This window comes from Berghia stephanieae, chromosome 1 (genome assembly GCF_034508935.2).
Source record: "Berghia stephanieae isolate SIO BIC M18660-M18661 chromosome 1, UCSD_Bste_1.3, whole genome shotgun sequence".
Taxonomy (NCBI): Eukaryota; Metazoa; Mollusca; class Gastropoda; order Nudibranchia; family Aeolidiidae; genus Berghia; species Berghia stephanieae.
Genome location: NC_088360.1, coordinates 98,311,397 through 98,328,896, shown reverse-complemented (window position 1 = coordinate 98,328,896; position 17,500 = coordinate 98,311,397). Strand labels below are relative to the sequence as shown.

Below are 17,500 nucleotides of genomic sequence, written 5' to 3'. Positions count from 1 at the left end.
CAGTAGTCGGCCATCTTGGTTCTAAACAAAGAAAATCATTATTTTTTATTCTTCAAGCTGGCTAGAACTTTTCATATGTCTTGTGATCAGAATGTGTTAAATTCAAATTTATGTATTTCTTCCCTCTGGATACGCTTTTATGCTCGCCGGAGAAATATTTCATACGGGCGTCCGCCATTGTTCTGATAGTTTAGAGCCAGTGTTACTAAGTTACCATGCGTCATTAGGAAGGAAGTGACGTTACGACTATTGAATCCTATTCATACACTAGTGATAGTAGCTCTGAATTATCAAGCCTCTAGAAATGTACAAGTCAAATCATCCATATCTACATAATATAGCGTTTACATTCAACACTGAAGCTGCAACAATATAATGGATTGGATTGAAATCGAACAAAACAATAAAAATTATTAAAAGAAAGAAAAAGGATCAAGAGTAAACCAACAAGCAAAAATAAGACAAATCAATAGGAATAAAATATTAAACCTGCAAGCATTGGGTTTTAACTCACTCAACCCTAACACTGACTATATCCGTAGTTTACCCGGGTTACTTTTACCCCATACCTATTTATTACATTTTTCTGAGACAAATTATAGGCGTAGTATCAAAGCTAATGTTTTTAATTTTTTGTTAATGATAGTTGAATAAAACCATCTATGTACATGCTCATTTTAATACATTTTTTCCAATTTCAAATATGTCGTAAAATCTCTAGAATTGAGTGAGTTAATGAACCCATAATTAGTTCTTGATGATACAGATCCCACCAAAAATTAATTAAAAAGACAAAAACAAACAACTCCCCCCCCCCAACAACAAAACAAGCAAACAACAGACAAAAGGAACACTAAAGTAGAAACGCTAGATATTTCAAGACATTTATTGTGTTGCTTTGGGTTTGTTTTTTTCTCTCTCTCTCTCTCTGACTGTCTAAACAAAATCCCTACACCTTCCTTATGATAATCGATTATGTTGAGGTTACTGAAGATGAGAAATTTACAATTCTCTCATTTCACAAAAATATAGTAACAGGGTTCAAACTTTCTTTATCTGTAGCTTATATTCTTTTTTTTTATCATATGTGACTTGCCATCTAAAAAAAGTAATATGTCGTATTGAATCGACCTCAAAAAGTGATTTGAATTACGAATTTTGAGTGTTTCGCACAATATGAAATTGTAAGTATTCCCCACCATGACATAGAAAATTCAACCTCTAGTTTCCTATTTTTGTCTATAAATTTAATTTTAAGAACTTCGTTCATCATATTACTGCTTCGAGATGATGCTCCACATAAAATATCCTTCAGAGCCATTAGGCCCATGAAGCCGGAGTTTGTACTGGTTTCTATAGCTTGACACGGACAATAGAAATTGCTTGCTACTCTTTGGATAAGACGCATTGCAAAGTACTCTCCACCAGATCTAACTGACCCAGCTACCCAATCACGGGTGGTTGGACAAGGCGGTCTCAGTAAAAAATATCGACTGCTCCTGGTATTTACCAACTGAGCCATCGGGATCCCCCTCCCCCCCACCTATAAAATAACAATATGTATTATTCATTTAATTTTTACTATTTATCCTATTTTTCATTCTATCTTTTTATCATTTTCCAGATTACCTCTTTTTCATAGGTGTTTCATATGTTTCCCATTGACTCAATCCGATATTATGTTGGAGTGAACCCGATAGCGAAAAGTGAATTTTAGGTTACATTAATCAGTGCTGATGGTCACAAAAAGGGAAAAAGGAGGAAAATTATGAATGGTTTTCTTTACGTCACATGTTTACTTCACTAACCCCCACTTTTAGAGCCATTGAGATGATAAATTACTCTAGCTATCTTCTGGATAGTGGGGGAAACTGCACCAGTTTATTCCACTACGCATTAAATCTCTCAAAGCCAGAAAATTTGATTGAGGAAAATGCCTTTTTTTAAAGGAGGAAGTTCCTCCTCTGACACAAAAATCGCGGATTTCCGCGGATCCGAGAAAAACCATCAGCACTGATTAATCAGAGGTAGTACAGAGCGGTGGGGGCTGTCTGAAGCCTGGGATTGTTAAAATACTAATGAAAGAGTGATAATGGAGAGGCTTCGGATGGAAATAATACAGACAATGGACGTTTCGGGTACAACATTAACCAATTGTTTGGTTTCACACTCCAACCACCATTGAGTACAGACGATACAAGTTATACTGCATTTTATTTTATTTGTTTTCCACGTTCATTTTGTTTATTGTTGTGCTGATGAAGGGTTTGTACCCAAAACGTCCATTGTCTGTATTGTTCCCGTCTGAAGCCTCTCCATTATCACTCTTTCGTTAGTATTAATCAGAGATGTGATATTTTACTTTTTATTTCCTTGAAATTTATTGTTATATGTCCACTATAAGACAAATCATGTTTCTTATTGCTGGCTATAAAGTCTATTTTTAACCATCTAAATCATCCCAACATAATACCGTTTTATTCACTGAGTCATATGTTTTAAAAAAATGCTTGTAAATTTATTTCCTCTGACATTTTATTTCCATTCTTATTGATTCATAAATTATCTGTTAAACTAATATAACATTTCGTAATATCAAATTTTATTGATTTTCCTGAAGACTGAATACATTGTTTTGAGATTATCATGTTTTATTGATATTGTTGAGTTTAGTAATAGATAGAAAATAGTAGAAGTGTATGGAATTTATTTCTTCTCTTGAACGCTGGTTTCTGGTGTAATGATATGGTATGGGATCCCTATTATATCACTCCTCCGAAATTAAGGAAATAGAATCCACCATCCAACAAAGAGCTATAAATTTGTTTAACAAAATCCTAGAAACAAATGAAAGCCATATCTGACACCCCATAATTGGGAACCATTAAAAAGAAAAGAGAGAGAAGAATAAACTAAATGTATTTTAAAAGGCCAGAAAAACCAGGTCAGGTCTCCAACCGAACAAGAGGAAACCTGGCAAATTTATGTTGCCACATTTTGGAGTGGACTGCCATCTTTACTCGTTTGTGCCCTCACCTATAAGACTGTGGATCAACTTGGATAGCTCCTGGTAAAACAATTGTGAATGCTGAGCTGATGAGTTGAGTCTTCCATGATGAAGTTTCAGCTTGAAGAGAAAGAAAAAGAAGAAGAAGATACATAAGAAAAATAGATAAGATCATAATGAAAGCTCACCGTCACGAGTATCATCATCTACATGGACTTGCGACTTGTATGATTTAAGAGCATTGGAAAAAGGAACGAAGAAATTGAAATTTTGCAACACAACTTTCTTGATATAAAGAACTATATATAATATTCTTGAACTCCTATGTTTTGAGTTTTGAAAGAGTTTCAAATACCGCTTTGCAACCATGGGAGCGCTGCTTTGGGACCGGCCGAGTTCGGAATTTCAAATGCAAGAGTCCAAGAATACTTTTATTATTCCCCTCCACTGACCTCAAACATGTTATTCCTCAACAAGATTATTCCTTATTACCACCAAAAGGTGAACCTTAAAAGATATTTGACCTAAAGAATCATCATTACAGTAAAGATGTGTGCGTCTATGTGGTCTTGTGGTATGACACTCGCTTTCAGATTGGAAGGTCCTGGGTTCGAGCCTCACTCAGCGCATAGTTGGCTCCGTGGAAAAGGCTCTTTACTCTCATTCTCTCACCGTATTCAGGTGTAAAATGAATACCTGGCCATCAACAGCGTTGACTCCTTCCAAAAAAATTGTAATATCGCCTCACAGGTGTCATGTCTCATCCTACAAGTGTTGCTGTTGGCCAGGGACCACTTGTAAAGCGCTTTGAGCACGTTTAGTGGATCTTGCGCAATATAAAAGCTCAATTTCAGAATTAAAGATATGTCTGTGTCAAACTCTATTTTTTTTTTCAGGAAAACCAGATGTGTATAGAGATGAATATTTCCTGAATTACTTTGTATTTTTTTTTTACTAATGATATATTAGGGATGCCTTATACTATTTTTAATCTTTTGCTTATAAGTAAAATCGGGTTTTCCCGAATGTCTATAGTGTTTCTTTCATTCATCCTGTTTTGTTGTTAAAGGGGAAACCCGAAACGTTCATTTTATCTGATTTTTGTATATTAAATTGAAGCTAACATTCAATTTCACATTGTTATATATTAAGAAATGTGGGACTTAGGTTAAGTTATAGTGGAATGCTAAGCTGTTAGAAGTCTTGAACTGTAAAAAGTATTAACATAACATCATCAAAATAGAACAAAATACATAACATGGAACAATTCTGACTCAAAACCCTCCTTCAGCCTAGCTACAACCTAAATTAAAACAGATAACTTAAGTTATTTATTATTTTTCCCCATTGGCTGAAGAATGATTTTTAGTACACAATGTTCTGTGTTACGAAATTTGTTTTTGATCAAAGTTGTTACATTTATTTTTGTTAAAAAAATTGAGCTTTTATTTTTAAAAAATTGAGCTTTTATATAGCGCTAAATGTGCTCAAAGCACTTTATTAGGGGCCCCTGACCAACAGCAACACGTAACATGTAGAACGAGACATGACACCTGTCAGGCGATATTACAATTTTTGTCCGGACAGACACAACGCTGTTAACGGTCAGGTACTCATTTTACACCTGAGTACGGTGAGAGAATGTGAGTAAAGAGCCTTTTCCAGGGACTCAACTATGCGCCGAGCGAGGCTCGAACTCGGACCTTCCGATCCGAAAGCGAGTGTCATACCACTTGACCACATAGCCGCATAGTTTTAAGTTGGTTATTATCCTCTCTTGCTATCCATCCAGACTAAAGGATGCCAGAGATATCAACAGATTGCCAGACCAGTTATTGCTCTATATCCTCTCCTTCCTGCCATTGCATGATATCCTGCGCTCTGCCAAGGTAAGAAGAACATAGCTAGTGACTGCAGTGAAAATTAATGGAAAAAACAAGTGTGTTTATAAAAGTAAAAGCCAGCTTTCAGTGATTGTGAACTAAACTTCAAACCTCATTTTTGATAAGGAAATAGATATGGGTATTGTGTTCAACAAATGTAACAAACGATTCGTTGTTATCTCAGGGTGAACCATATAATAATAATAATAATCATCATTGCCTTTTTCACCCTGGGTCAGGGTATAGGCCACAGACAAACAGTTTCCATCCTTCTCTATCCTGAGCCAACTTTTTTATCTCATTCCAGGTCTTACCACTTCTCTGTATATCAGCTTCTTTAATTCTTCTCCATGTTCCTCGTGGCCTTCCCTTGATCTTCTGCCCTGAGGGTTCCAGTCCAATACTTTCTTTGTTATAGTTGAGTCATTCTTTCTAAGCGTGTGTCCAATCCACCTCCATCGTCTTCTTCCTATATCCTCTCCCACTGGTTTCTGCTGTGTTCTTTTCCATACTTCTTCATTTTTTATTCTATCCATCCATTTTATTCTGAGTAGCTTACGCATGCACCTGTTTACGAAAATCTGTACCCTCCTTATACATGCCTGTGATGCGTTCCAAGTTTCACATCCATACAGTAGGACAGACTTCACGTTTGAGTTGAAAAGTCTTAGCTTTAGTTGAAGGGAGATATCTTTAGTTCTCCAAACTCTGTTCAAAGATGTGAATGCAGCCTGTGCCTTTCCTATTCGTGCTTTCACCTCTGCTTCCGTGCCTCCATCCTTGTCAATTATACTTCCGAGATAGCAGAAAGTGTCTATATCTTCGAGTTCCTGATCTTTTACTTTGATCTGCTCCCTTTGACGAGTACCTATCCTCAAGACCTTTGACTTTGCAGGGTGAATTCTTAGACCAATTGATTCCGAGAGGCTGTTTATAATTGTGGTTTTTGCTTGCATCTGGTCCTGGGTGTGGGACAAAAGAGCCAGATCATCTGCAAAATCCAGATCATCCAACTGTGTCCAGGGGGTCCACTGAATCCCATTTCTTCTCCCTTTGGAGGTTTCCTTCATTAGCCAATCAATGGCAAGGATGAACAGGAATGGAGAGAGCAAGCATCCCTGCTTGACACCAGTCTTAATTTCAAAGCTGTCAGTAAGCTGATCTTCATGTACAACCCTGCAACTTGATCCTTCATACATTTCCTTAATGAGGTTTACTATCTTTTCAGGGAGTCCATAATGTGCCAGAATTTTCCACAATGTTGCTCTGTCAATACTGTCGAAAGCCTTCTCGTAATCCAGAAAGTTGACAATAAGAGGAGAGTTCCATTCTATAGACTGTTCCACTATGACTCGCAGAGAGGCAATCTGGTCGGTGGTTGAACGGTTTTTTCGAAAACCTGCCTGTTCGTCCCGCAGTTTAGCATCTGTTGCATTCTTAATTCTCTCTAAAATAATACGGTTGAAAACCTTTCCTGGGATAGAAAGAAGAGTGATGCCTCGATAATTATTACAATTACTGAGGTCCCTTTCTTTGGAAGCTTGATAAGATGTCCTTCCTTCCAATCCTTTGGGAATATCCCGTCATTCCAGATTCTCTCAAATAGTGGGTGCAGGGCCTCAGCATTTCTTTCCGCATCAACTTTTAGAGCCTCCGGTGGAATCTGGTCTGGTCCAGCAGCTTTCCCCTTTTCATCTTGTTAATGGCACCCACAATCTCTGCTATCGATGGTGGATCACAGCTAATTGGTAGCTCATTCCTTGCAGGCAAAATTTCTGGCTGGTTGTCTGGTGGTGGTCTGTTCAGAAGGCAGTTGAAATGTTCCCTCCATCGTTCAGATTGAGCCTCTTTTCCAAAAATAGTTTTCCCATCTTTGTCTTTGACTGGTACTCTGGTTTCCCATAATTTCCAGCAAGTGTCTTGGTAGTTTGATAAAGGATCCTCATGTGTCCTCCAGTCGCTGCTGCTTCTGCTTTCTCTGCAAGTCTGTTCATGAATGCTTCCTTGTCTTTCTTCACAGATCTTTTGACTTCCTTAGCTATGGCTCGATACTGCTCTTGTGCATCCAGTCTCGAAGCCCTTGTTCGGCTTGCATTCACTTGTTCCTTCCTTGTTCTCCTCTTTTCAATAAGGTCCAAGGTGGTTGGACTTATCCATTCTTTATGTTCCGATTTCTTTACCCCCAATACCTCGTGGCAAGTTGTTATGTAGACTTCCTTGATCTTTGCCCAATGTGACTCTACATCTATGTCCTCCTCGAGCTCAGTAAGAGGTTGGAATCTATTACTCAATTGTAGTTTGAATTCCTCATTCTTTTCCCCATCAAGTGCATTCACCTCGAATTTTCTTCTTGTATGTGATCTGGCCCGTGTTTTCTGAGTCGGAGCTTAAGCTTTGCCAATAGCAGGTGGTGGTCTGATCCAACATCTGCCCCTCTCCGTACTGTCACATCTTCCAATGAACGTCTGAATCTACGAGAGATACAAACATGATCAATCTGATTCTCTGTCATACCATCTGGTGAGACCCAAGTTGCTTTGTGGATCCTCTTATGGGGGAACACTGATCCTCCAATCACCAAACTGTTGAATGCACAGAAATTTGCAAATCTCTCACCATTATCATTCATTTCTCCCATGCCATGACGTCCCATGATACCTTCATAGCCTACGTTATCCTGTCCCACTTTTGCATTAGCATCTCCCATCAATATGTTGATGTCTTTCCTTGGCAACTTGTCAATGACTTGTTGTAGCAGACCATAAAATGTATCTTTGTCCTCATCTGTTGCATCATTTGTTGGGGCATAGATCTGTACAATGTTCATGCTGATCTTCCTACTCCGTGTTGGGTAAAGGACGCCATGATGATCCTTTCTCCGCATTGTTCCCATCCTCTCAGTGACTTCTGGGCAAACTTGCTTAGAATTATTCCTACTCCCTGTGTATGAATCCCGTCCCCTCTCCCTGAATATAAAATCTTCTCCCCAGACTTGAGGTGTTTCTGTCCGGATTGTATCCAGTGGGTTTCGCTTACTCCAAGTATATGCAGCCTGTATCTTCTCATCTCAGTCACAACTTGAGAGCTTTTTCCTGCTTCATACATGGTGCGAACGTTCCACGACGCAATTCGAAGCTGCTTGTTTGGCGAAGACGTCATCGGGTCAGCAGAGTCCTTTCGGCTTTGTCTGTTGTCCTTCATAAATTCTGTAATTCCAGAAACTCTTCGGTCGCCCAAGCTAAAAAAGGATTTGGTTTGTCTGTCTGTGTTTCTGTAACGGTTAGAGTTTAACGGAAAGGGGTGTTAACCCTTTGCCAACCCCAACCTGGAGGACCAGGTGACTCAAAAATAATAATAATAATAATAATAATAATAATATAATATAATAATAATAATAATAATAATAATAATAATAATAATATAATAATAATAATAATGATAATAATAATAATATAATAATAATAATAATAATAATAATAATAATAATAATAATAATAATGATAATAATAATAATAATAATAATAATAATAATAATAATAATAATAATAATAATAATATAACAATGATAATAATAATAATAATAGTAATAATTATAATTATAATAATAATTAGTATTACCGTCATTATTATTATCATTGATATATTTTATCATACCCCCCCCCCCCCTATTTTTCCATCTCTTTTTCCTTCAAACCAGGTGTGTAGACGCTGGCGCTACCTGTGTGCTACGGATGATCTGTGGATATTGAAATGTCTTGAGATTGGTAAGAAGCTGAGAGATTCCAATAACTTGAAACTTGAGGATTTTTTGTAGCACAGAATCCACTAAATATGCTCATAACATTGTATAAAGGGTTGGCTATCCAACAACAGCACTTAACCCGAGTATGGTATAAAGAAGCTTTACTAAGGTGCAGTCCACTCCGGATATTTGCAACTCGGTAAATCACAACTTTTCTCAAGAAACAGAATTGATTATATATAAAAGTCACTGGTTAATTTAAACAAACTTCGGTTATATCACAACAATATTATCGACCTTAAAAAGTATCAAATTCAAGGAAAATCAAACAAAATATTATGATTAGATTTATTAATTGGTGAGATCATGACAGGTTTAAGAATCGAGAATGAGCGGGACTTAATGCTGCAGTAGTGTGCCACAACTCTATAGGAGACAAAAGAAGGCTGGGCTTTGCAGTATGGGTTTGTGATGTCATCTGTGACTATTAAATAAGAGGCGAGGGGGCTGAGCAAAGTCTAAAATGTTGCTATAATGGACAGGAAACTCAACTTCGGTAAATTGCAACTTCGGTTAATGGCACCATTTTTGCTGATACCAAGGTGTTGCGATTATCTGGAATGGAGTGTATCTACTATTCACAGCTCAGAACGGGACTTAAGCCTGGACCTTATGGTCTGAAGGCAAGTGTCATACATAACTCACTAGTAAAGTACTTGTCCCAGTTTGGATGGAAACATTTTGTAATATTTCAGTCTGAATCTTTTTTTTTTTAAATGAGCTTTATAAATTGAGATTTTATATAGCGCAATATCCAATAAACATGCTCAAAGCGCTTTTCAAGGGGTTCCTGACCAACAACAACATTTAACAGCCTGTTAGGCAATATTACAATTTTTTTTGACAGAGACAACGCTGTTAATGGACAGGTACTCATTTTACACCTGAGTACAGTGAGAGAATGTGAGTAAAAAGCCTTTTCCAAAGATTCAACTATTCGCCGCATGAGGCTTGAACCCAGGACCTTCCGATCCGAAAGCAAGTGTTATACCACAAGACCACTTAGACGCACAATTTCACCTTTTCCTTAGTACTTGGCTGACAGCAGCATTATTTCTGTGTGAAAAAAGAATAATGTAACATCTCATCTCAAGCATGATAATTCGTCTTACATTTCATGTGTTACGTTTTGTTGGGACCCCTTGTGAATCAGTTTGAGCAATATATATTCAGTGTAAGTTTGTGTTACATAAAAGTCCAAGGTTTTAAAAATAGATAGATTTGTGATAAATTTTGTCATTTATTTTTAGGAGAGGAAGCGGGAATGACCAATCTGCCAGAACTAATAGCTGAGACTAAAGCCAAAGGGATGAAAGTGGACTGGATGTTGGCTCATTTCGAACTGAACAAATTGGCCGCTTCCATGAACATTGAGTGGGCGATGGATGATCTGGACCACCCATCTGGTATGCGGTAAAGGGTCTCAAGACCCTTAACTCACTCAACCCTAACACCGACTATATCCGTTGTTAACCCGCGCTACTCTTATCCCTTGCCTATTTATTACATTTTCCTGAGACAAATTATGGGCATAGTATCAAAGTTAATGTTTTTAGTTTGTGCATGTTTATGATAGTTGAATAAAACTATCTATGCACATGCTCATTTCTAATACATTTTATTTCCAATTTTAAGAAGTAGCAAAGATTTCTAGGATTGAGTGAGTTAAAGCCAATATGCTCTTTTTTTTCTTCTACTTGATTGAAGGAGGAAGATAGGGGGGGGGGGGGTAGATGCATGTCGTTGCAGTTTTCGGGTTCAACACTTACGCCTCTTTGGGCTATTTGCTCCTTTCAGCACGTCATCTCTGACTTTGGCCTGCTTTTCTGTTAGGATGTGCTTCCTTAGCCTTTAGTTATCCCAAGACTTGTCCACAAGGCAGTGCCGGTTTTATTTCAGAGTTTCCTTCTCCTGATCAAGTTGCCAGCCAAAGCTTACGATTCCTGTCCAACCGTGGTTTTTATTCAGAATTTTTTTTCTCTTGGATCAATTTCAGTCCCCTGTTGATGAGCTCCAGACACCTGAAGAAAAGCCTAGGTTGCGAAATTTGGATGTTATCATTTGGCATTGATTTGCTTGGGGGTCAGTCCCTATGAACCTAACCCACGTTGTGGGCCAAAGCACATACATAAGTATGTGCTTAGGGTTTCTGACTCGGTGGATGTCTAATCCCTTGTTCCCTTCAAACTTAGTTTGCCCTCTAACCTTTGACCTATTGGCATGGGTATTCCTGCAAGGAGATAAGTCTCCCGCTGGCATAGCTCTCCAGATCCTTGAGGCACACAAGCTCCCCAACCACGTCAAGGTCTTGATTGATCTGCTATAGAGAAGCCAATATGTGACCTGTCATCTCAAAATGGTATTATGTTGGAATGATTTAGATGTTAAAAAAATCGAATTTACAGCCAGCAAAATGAAACGTGTGCTAAATTGTGTCTTAATGAGCTTAAAGATCGGAAGGTCCTGGGTTCAAGCCTCGCACTTGGCGCATAGTTGAGTCCTTGGAAAAGACTCTTTACTCACATTCTCTCACCGTACTTAGGTGTAAAATGAGTACCTGGCCGTTAACAGCGTTGTCGTTGTCTGAAAAATTGTAATATTGCCTAACAGGCATCATGTCCCGTCCTACATGTTAAATGTTACTGTTGACCAGGGACCCCTTGTAAAGCGCTTTGAGCATATTTAGTGGATATTGCGCTATATAAAGCTCAATTTTTTTTTTTTTTAAAGATAGAATGTTATATCTGTAGGGAAGTATGGCACAGCGATACAGTTTATACCTGCATGTTATAACTATATGAACTATGGCTAATCCTAGCCTTTCCAGGAAATCAGACTTTTGAACTCTGAAACAAGACGTTTGATTTTGACCTACATGCAATTATTTGCAGGTCTGATAACAGACAACAGTGATCTCATAACAATGTGGGTTATCAGACCTACAATAAGTTCACATCGGTTTTGACTTTAAAAATAAAGAAATTGTTTATTCTTCTATTTATTATTTTTTTTACTTAACAGATCAGCTTTTAAAGTATGACAGAGTTTGGACAGGAATAATCCGCCCATTTGCAGGTAAAGAATAATAATTCATAACTGAGGCTTGTTCCATTGGTCATCATCATCATCATCATAGCTTGTTGCTCCAACACCGAACCCACTCATCAGCATCTGGGGAGCAGACTCTTAGGTCATGGTCAGTGCAGCTGGGCCCATCCTGGCATGTTGTAAGGATCGGATGTGCTCCATCGTCTGCTCTGGGCATCCACATGTACTCAAGCTAGTCTCAGCCAGCCCCCACTTTTTATGCTTCCAGCTATTCTCCCAATTTTTAGCCTGTGCTTTGTACAGTGTTACCCATTCATTCCTTTTCCATTTCATCGGTGAGGTTAAATGAGATAAAAAGCTGAATTTAGTATAGGGATTGGACACTATTTGATATTTCAGGACTGCCAAATGTCTGGAGTTTTTTTCAGATTTTTCCCATTTTCTTTTACACCTCAGTTCACATCTCAGCAGCTTTTCCTGTCTCCAAGGGGACGGACACTGAAGGTCCATTTTCTTAACAAAATTAATATTTTTAGAATTGCTGCAACAGCGGCCTCAAGTTCATATCAGGTGGGATGTAATGTTTTTCTCATTTTTAGTTTTTAAAAAATAAATCAATGGGCATCCGGTTTTATCAGACTGTGGAATAGCCTCCCAGCTGAAGTGGCTGAAAACAGTTGCCAACACGCCTTCACGTGATTGCTAGAGTTCACATCGTGACTTTTTAAATCTATGTACTTTTTATTAGTATTATGTGCAGTTTTAACAAGTTTACAATGTACTACCCTACAAACTGCGGAGTGATCCTCGACAATATTGGAGGTTTCCACAAAAAGAGGAAGATAAACAAACCAAAGACTCGGCAATATTTGATGATCTATTGGATTATGAAGTCATGCTCCACCTAACACCTGGAATTATAATTATGCATAGTTGATAGCGTATTTTCAAGGATTCACTACCAGGATCAATACGCTACGTAATGACAATGGGCACAGTATGATGTGCTTCTATGTGGTATAGTGGTATGATACTCACAAGTGGAACATTGAGTACGAGATGATACAAGTTATTTTGCATTTAATTTTATTTGTTTTCCACATTATTTTGTGTATTGTTGTGCTGACGAAGGGTTTGTACCCGAAACGTCCATTGTCTATATTGTTCCCATACGAAGCCCCTCCATTTTCACTCTTTTGTTAGTATTTTCACGATCACAGGCTTCAGGCAGCCCCTACCATTTGCTACTTTTCACAAGTGGACTGCAAGGTTCAGGGTGTGAGTCCCGCTGTGAGCAGGGCATAGTTGAAACTTTGAAAAAGGCTCTTTATTTACATTCTCCCACCATTCGCTGTCTCTGTCAGAAAAAGTAATATTATTTTAATTGACTGAAGAAGAGTTTTAAGCCTGAAAAGTTTCTTGTTTCATATTTGTTCTTTTTTTGAGGCTGTATTACTCATTTCTGTTCAATCTGTATCTGTATGGTTGGCGCTGAAGAAACCAATGGTCTGGTTGTATTTCAGCGGCGTCCTCATTGGGCGCGGGCCCATGTCAGTCGGGCCTTGAAATCGTTTAGGTGTGGTGCCATGATGACCAGTTCATCCAGCCCATTCCACTCCGAGATAGTTCTAATGAAGAAAGAATTTCTGTAGTTTTGTGTTCTTGTCTATGGGATTTTGAAGCAGTTCGAATTGTTTGTTGCGTATCTCTCACTGGGGTTTTCGGTTATGTGGTTGGCAAAAGTGAGTGCTCAGATTCTTCTTCAATGATGTTTGAAATCTGATCATTGTTTTCCATGTAGCCCTGCATATCCACAATATGTCCTATTGAATTGGCGTTTATTCAGATTAATATACTGTTCAACAAACAGTAAATTAACACTTGCTTACTCTGCTCTAACTCGGACGCTTGTTTATTTTTTGTCTGATGTAACAAACCCAGCTGCCCAATTGCTGCACAGGGGGTGAAAGATAATAATAATATAATAATAATAATAATAATAATAATAATAATAATAATAATAATAATATAATATAATAATAATAATAATAATAATATAATAATAATAATAATAATAATAATAATAATAATAATAATAATAATAATAATAATAATATAATAATAATAATAATAATAATAATGATAATAATAATAATAATAATAATAATAATAATAATAATAATAATAATAATAATAATAATAATATAATAATAATAATAGTAATAATAATAATAATAATAATAATAATAATAATAATAATAATACATAATAATAATAAAATAATAATAAAGAAGAAGAAGAAGAAGAAGAAGAAGAAGAAGAAGAAGAAGAAGAAGAAAGAAGAAGAAGAAGAGAAGAAAGAAGAAGAAGAAGAAAAGAATAGTAAGAATACTACTACTACTACTACTACTACTACTACTACTACTACTACTACTACTACTACTACTACTACTACTACTACTACTACTACTACTACTAATAATAATAATAATAATAATAATAATAATAACCTTGATTGCACCTGTCACTGGAACTGATCCTTTTGAATGTGAAGTTATTGCTCTACCAACTGAGCTATCGCGATCCCCATTGTTATTACTGCATAAGTGTTTTATTTTGTTTGTTTTTTAAAAATGAAGTTTGTCAGTGGAATTAATGATTAATCAGTTTTATCATGATCATTTCAACAATGTTCTATCTACCAGGTGAACTGTCCGTTAGCAAAGAGAAGTCAGACACAGACTTGGGTGATAAAAAGACAAAGGGCAGAATACGTAAGTACGGTTTAGAATAGAAATCAAAATTTTTCCTTATAAATAGATAATATTAGTGAATTGAAATGGAAGTCAATGTGATGAACCGAGAAGAATGATAATGTGGACATTTCAGGTTTTCCTTTTGCACAACAATTCTCAACGACTTTCATAATGTTTCATTCATCATGTCATACCTGCCGAATCTTACGAATTTTTCGTAATTTTACGAATTTTAGACAAATTTCATGGCCAAATACGAAATTTTATGGAAAATTACGAATTTTTGATTCTTAGTAATACTTAAATAAAAATAATAATAGTGATAATGATAATAATAATAATAATAATAATGATAATAATAATAATAATAATAATAATAATAATAATAATAATAATAATAATAATAATAATAATAATAATAATAATAATATTAATAATATGGTGGTTGTTCGTACACGATTTCAGAAATTACGCATTTTCTTGTCAAATTACTAAAGATTGACATAAAACTGACTAAATTTGAAGTTTTCAATTTGGCAGGTCTCTCCTGTTTTCTGGCATCCGTTCCATATTGACATAGCACAGTTTTGAGATGATTAGGGTTTTTTAAAAAGTCCTTCAGAGCCATTTGGCCCATGGAGCTGGAGTTTATTCCAGTTTCACGGTTAGGAATGATCTTTCCCAATCTGTGAGATTTTCGATATCAATAGACATTTTCAAACCCCCCCCCCCCCCCCCCCGAAAATATAGATTTTCAGAAAACATTTACTTAATTGAATTTTAAATGTATTGTAGATATGTGACTTTTGTATTGATGATGTTTTTTATGCCCGTTTTATGCTCTTCATGTTTTGCTATTGATGGATTGGACTTGCAATATAATTGTTACCTGGGTAAACAATGTCCTTTTAAAAAAAAATTATAAAGCGCTTCAAGGTTTTGACGAAAGGCACTAAAGAAATATACTTATTATTATTATTATTCTATAGAGTTAGAATAATATTGGTGTAAGTATTTATGTGTATGTTCCTTTATGAGTGTAAATGTATCTATGTCTTTGTGTGCATGTATGTTATGTGTTTGTTTCTTCATTTGTATTCTCAAAATTGTCAAAGAAGGAATGTTTGAATGACAATTGATATTGTAAAACGCTGCTGAGCACTTATGTGGACGTTGAGCCCTATATAAATAACTTATTATTATTATTATTATTATTATTATTATTATTATTATTATTATTTATTATTATTATTATATATTATTATTATTATATATTATTATTATTTATTATTATTATTATTATTATTATTATTATTATTATTATATTATTATTATTTATTATTATTATTATTATTATTATTATTATTATTATTATTATTATTATTTATTATTATTATTATTATTTATTTTATTATATTATTATTATTATTATTATTATTATTATTATTATTTTATTATTATTATTATTATTATTATATTATTATATTATTATTATTATTTTATTATTATTATTATTATTTTATTATTATTATTATTATTATTATTAATTATTTTATTAATATATTATTATTATTATTTTTATTTTGTGTCATATTAATCTGTCTGTCGTTTGATAAAGGGGAAACCTGAAATAGCCACACCATTCGTCTTTTTACATACATTGAAGCTGGAATTCTACCACATCATTGTCATGTAATCTATTTTTTGAACATATATTAGGTTGTATGTTTGGGCAAGCTACATCATTGTAATATAAACTTATTTTTGAAAATATGTTAGGTTGTATGACTATAAATGTAATGCTGTACAGGTTTTGGGCAAGCCATGTAGGGGTTTGGGGCATGAGTTAACACATTTGGTGCAAACAGGAACGCTAATTTATTTTCGGTAATTTAACTAGGTTAACCAATAATTCCCCACATGTATGTATTTACATCAAACCAATCAAAAGACGTCAAATAATTGAGTTGCTCAAACAGTGAAGCATTCAATTGTGAACCAATCCACAGGTAGAGCTGTCAGAATTTGAGGTATGGAAATAGCTTACTGATTTGGGGTGACCTACCCTAGCCACAAAAATTTTAAAAAATAAATTGAGCAACACTTTAAGGTTAGTTAAATAATAATAATAATAATAATAATAATAATAATAATAATAATAATAATAATAATAATAATAATAATAATAATAATAATAATAATAATGATAATAATAATAATAATGCTGAAAACTTATATAGCGCTATAACTCCGAGACACCAGACTCTAAGGGCTTAAATTACAAATTACTTATTCATTTACACACACAAGCACACACACACACACACACACACACACACACAACACAACACACCACACACAACACAAACCAAACCTATCTTGCTTCTCATACCAGTTGGCAATAAGATGAACGCTTCATGTTGTTTTTGTTCAGAATTCAATACAGGTTTAAAAGAGAAGCTGGAACAGGTGGAGATGTCACGTGACCAGGGTAATGATGGTACAGATGGCCGTGACAGTGATACTGACAGTGCCTTCTCCGAGGAGGATCTCTCTCATCTCATGTCAGAATACAATATGATGCCGGAACCAAGTGGGTCTTGTAAGTATTCTTTTCTTTTACTTACTTATTTTATCCTCTGTGGTGTTTCATCAACATATATAAGGTCGACAGTAGGCAAATAGAAACAATGTGAAGAAATGGTATGAAAATTTTAAAAAAAAACAAAAAGAAGAAAGAAATTGAGCTTTTATATAGCACAATATCCACTAAACGTGCTCCAAGCGCCTTACAAGGGGTCCCTGGTCAACAGCAACATTAAACATTTAGGACGGGACATGACGCCTTTTAGGCGATATTACAATTTTTTCGGACAGAGACAATGCTGTTAATGGCCAGGTACTCATTTTACCTGAGTGCGGTGAGAGAGTACCAATAAAGAGCCTTCCTCAAGGACTCAACTATGCGCTAAGCGAGGCTCGAACACAGGACCTTCCGATCCAA

The 17,500-nt window shown here is 35.6% G+C and overlaps 1 protein-coding gene across 1 annotated transcript in view; it reads left to right on the top strand.

Annotated features, from left to right (window-relative positions):
* Positions 1-17,500, top strand: part of LOC144960382 (uncharacterized) — a 125,554-nt gene that overhangs the window by 10,647 nt on the left and 97,407 nt on the right. Inside the window, exons 7-12 of the mRNA XM_078893494.1 lie at positions 4,800-4,896; positions 8,588-8,654; positions 9,943-10,098; positions 11,714-11,767; positions 14,446-14,514; positions 16,931-17,098. Coding sequence (XP_078749620.1) covers positions 4,800-4,896; positions 8,588-8,654; positions 9,943-10,098; positions 11,714-11,767; positions 14,446-14,514; positions 16,931-17,098 — 611 coding nt within the window. The remainder of the gene's footprint in view (positions 1-4,799; positions 4,897-8,587; positions 8,655-9,942; positions 10,099-11,713; positions 11,768-14,445; positions 14,515-16,930; positions 17,099-17,500) is intronic.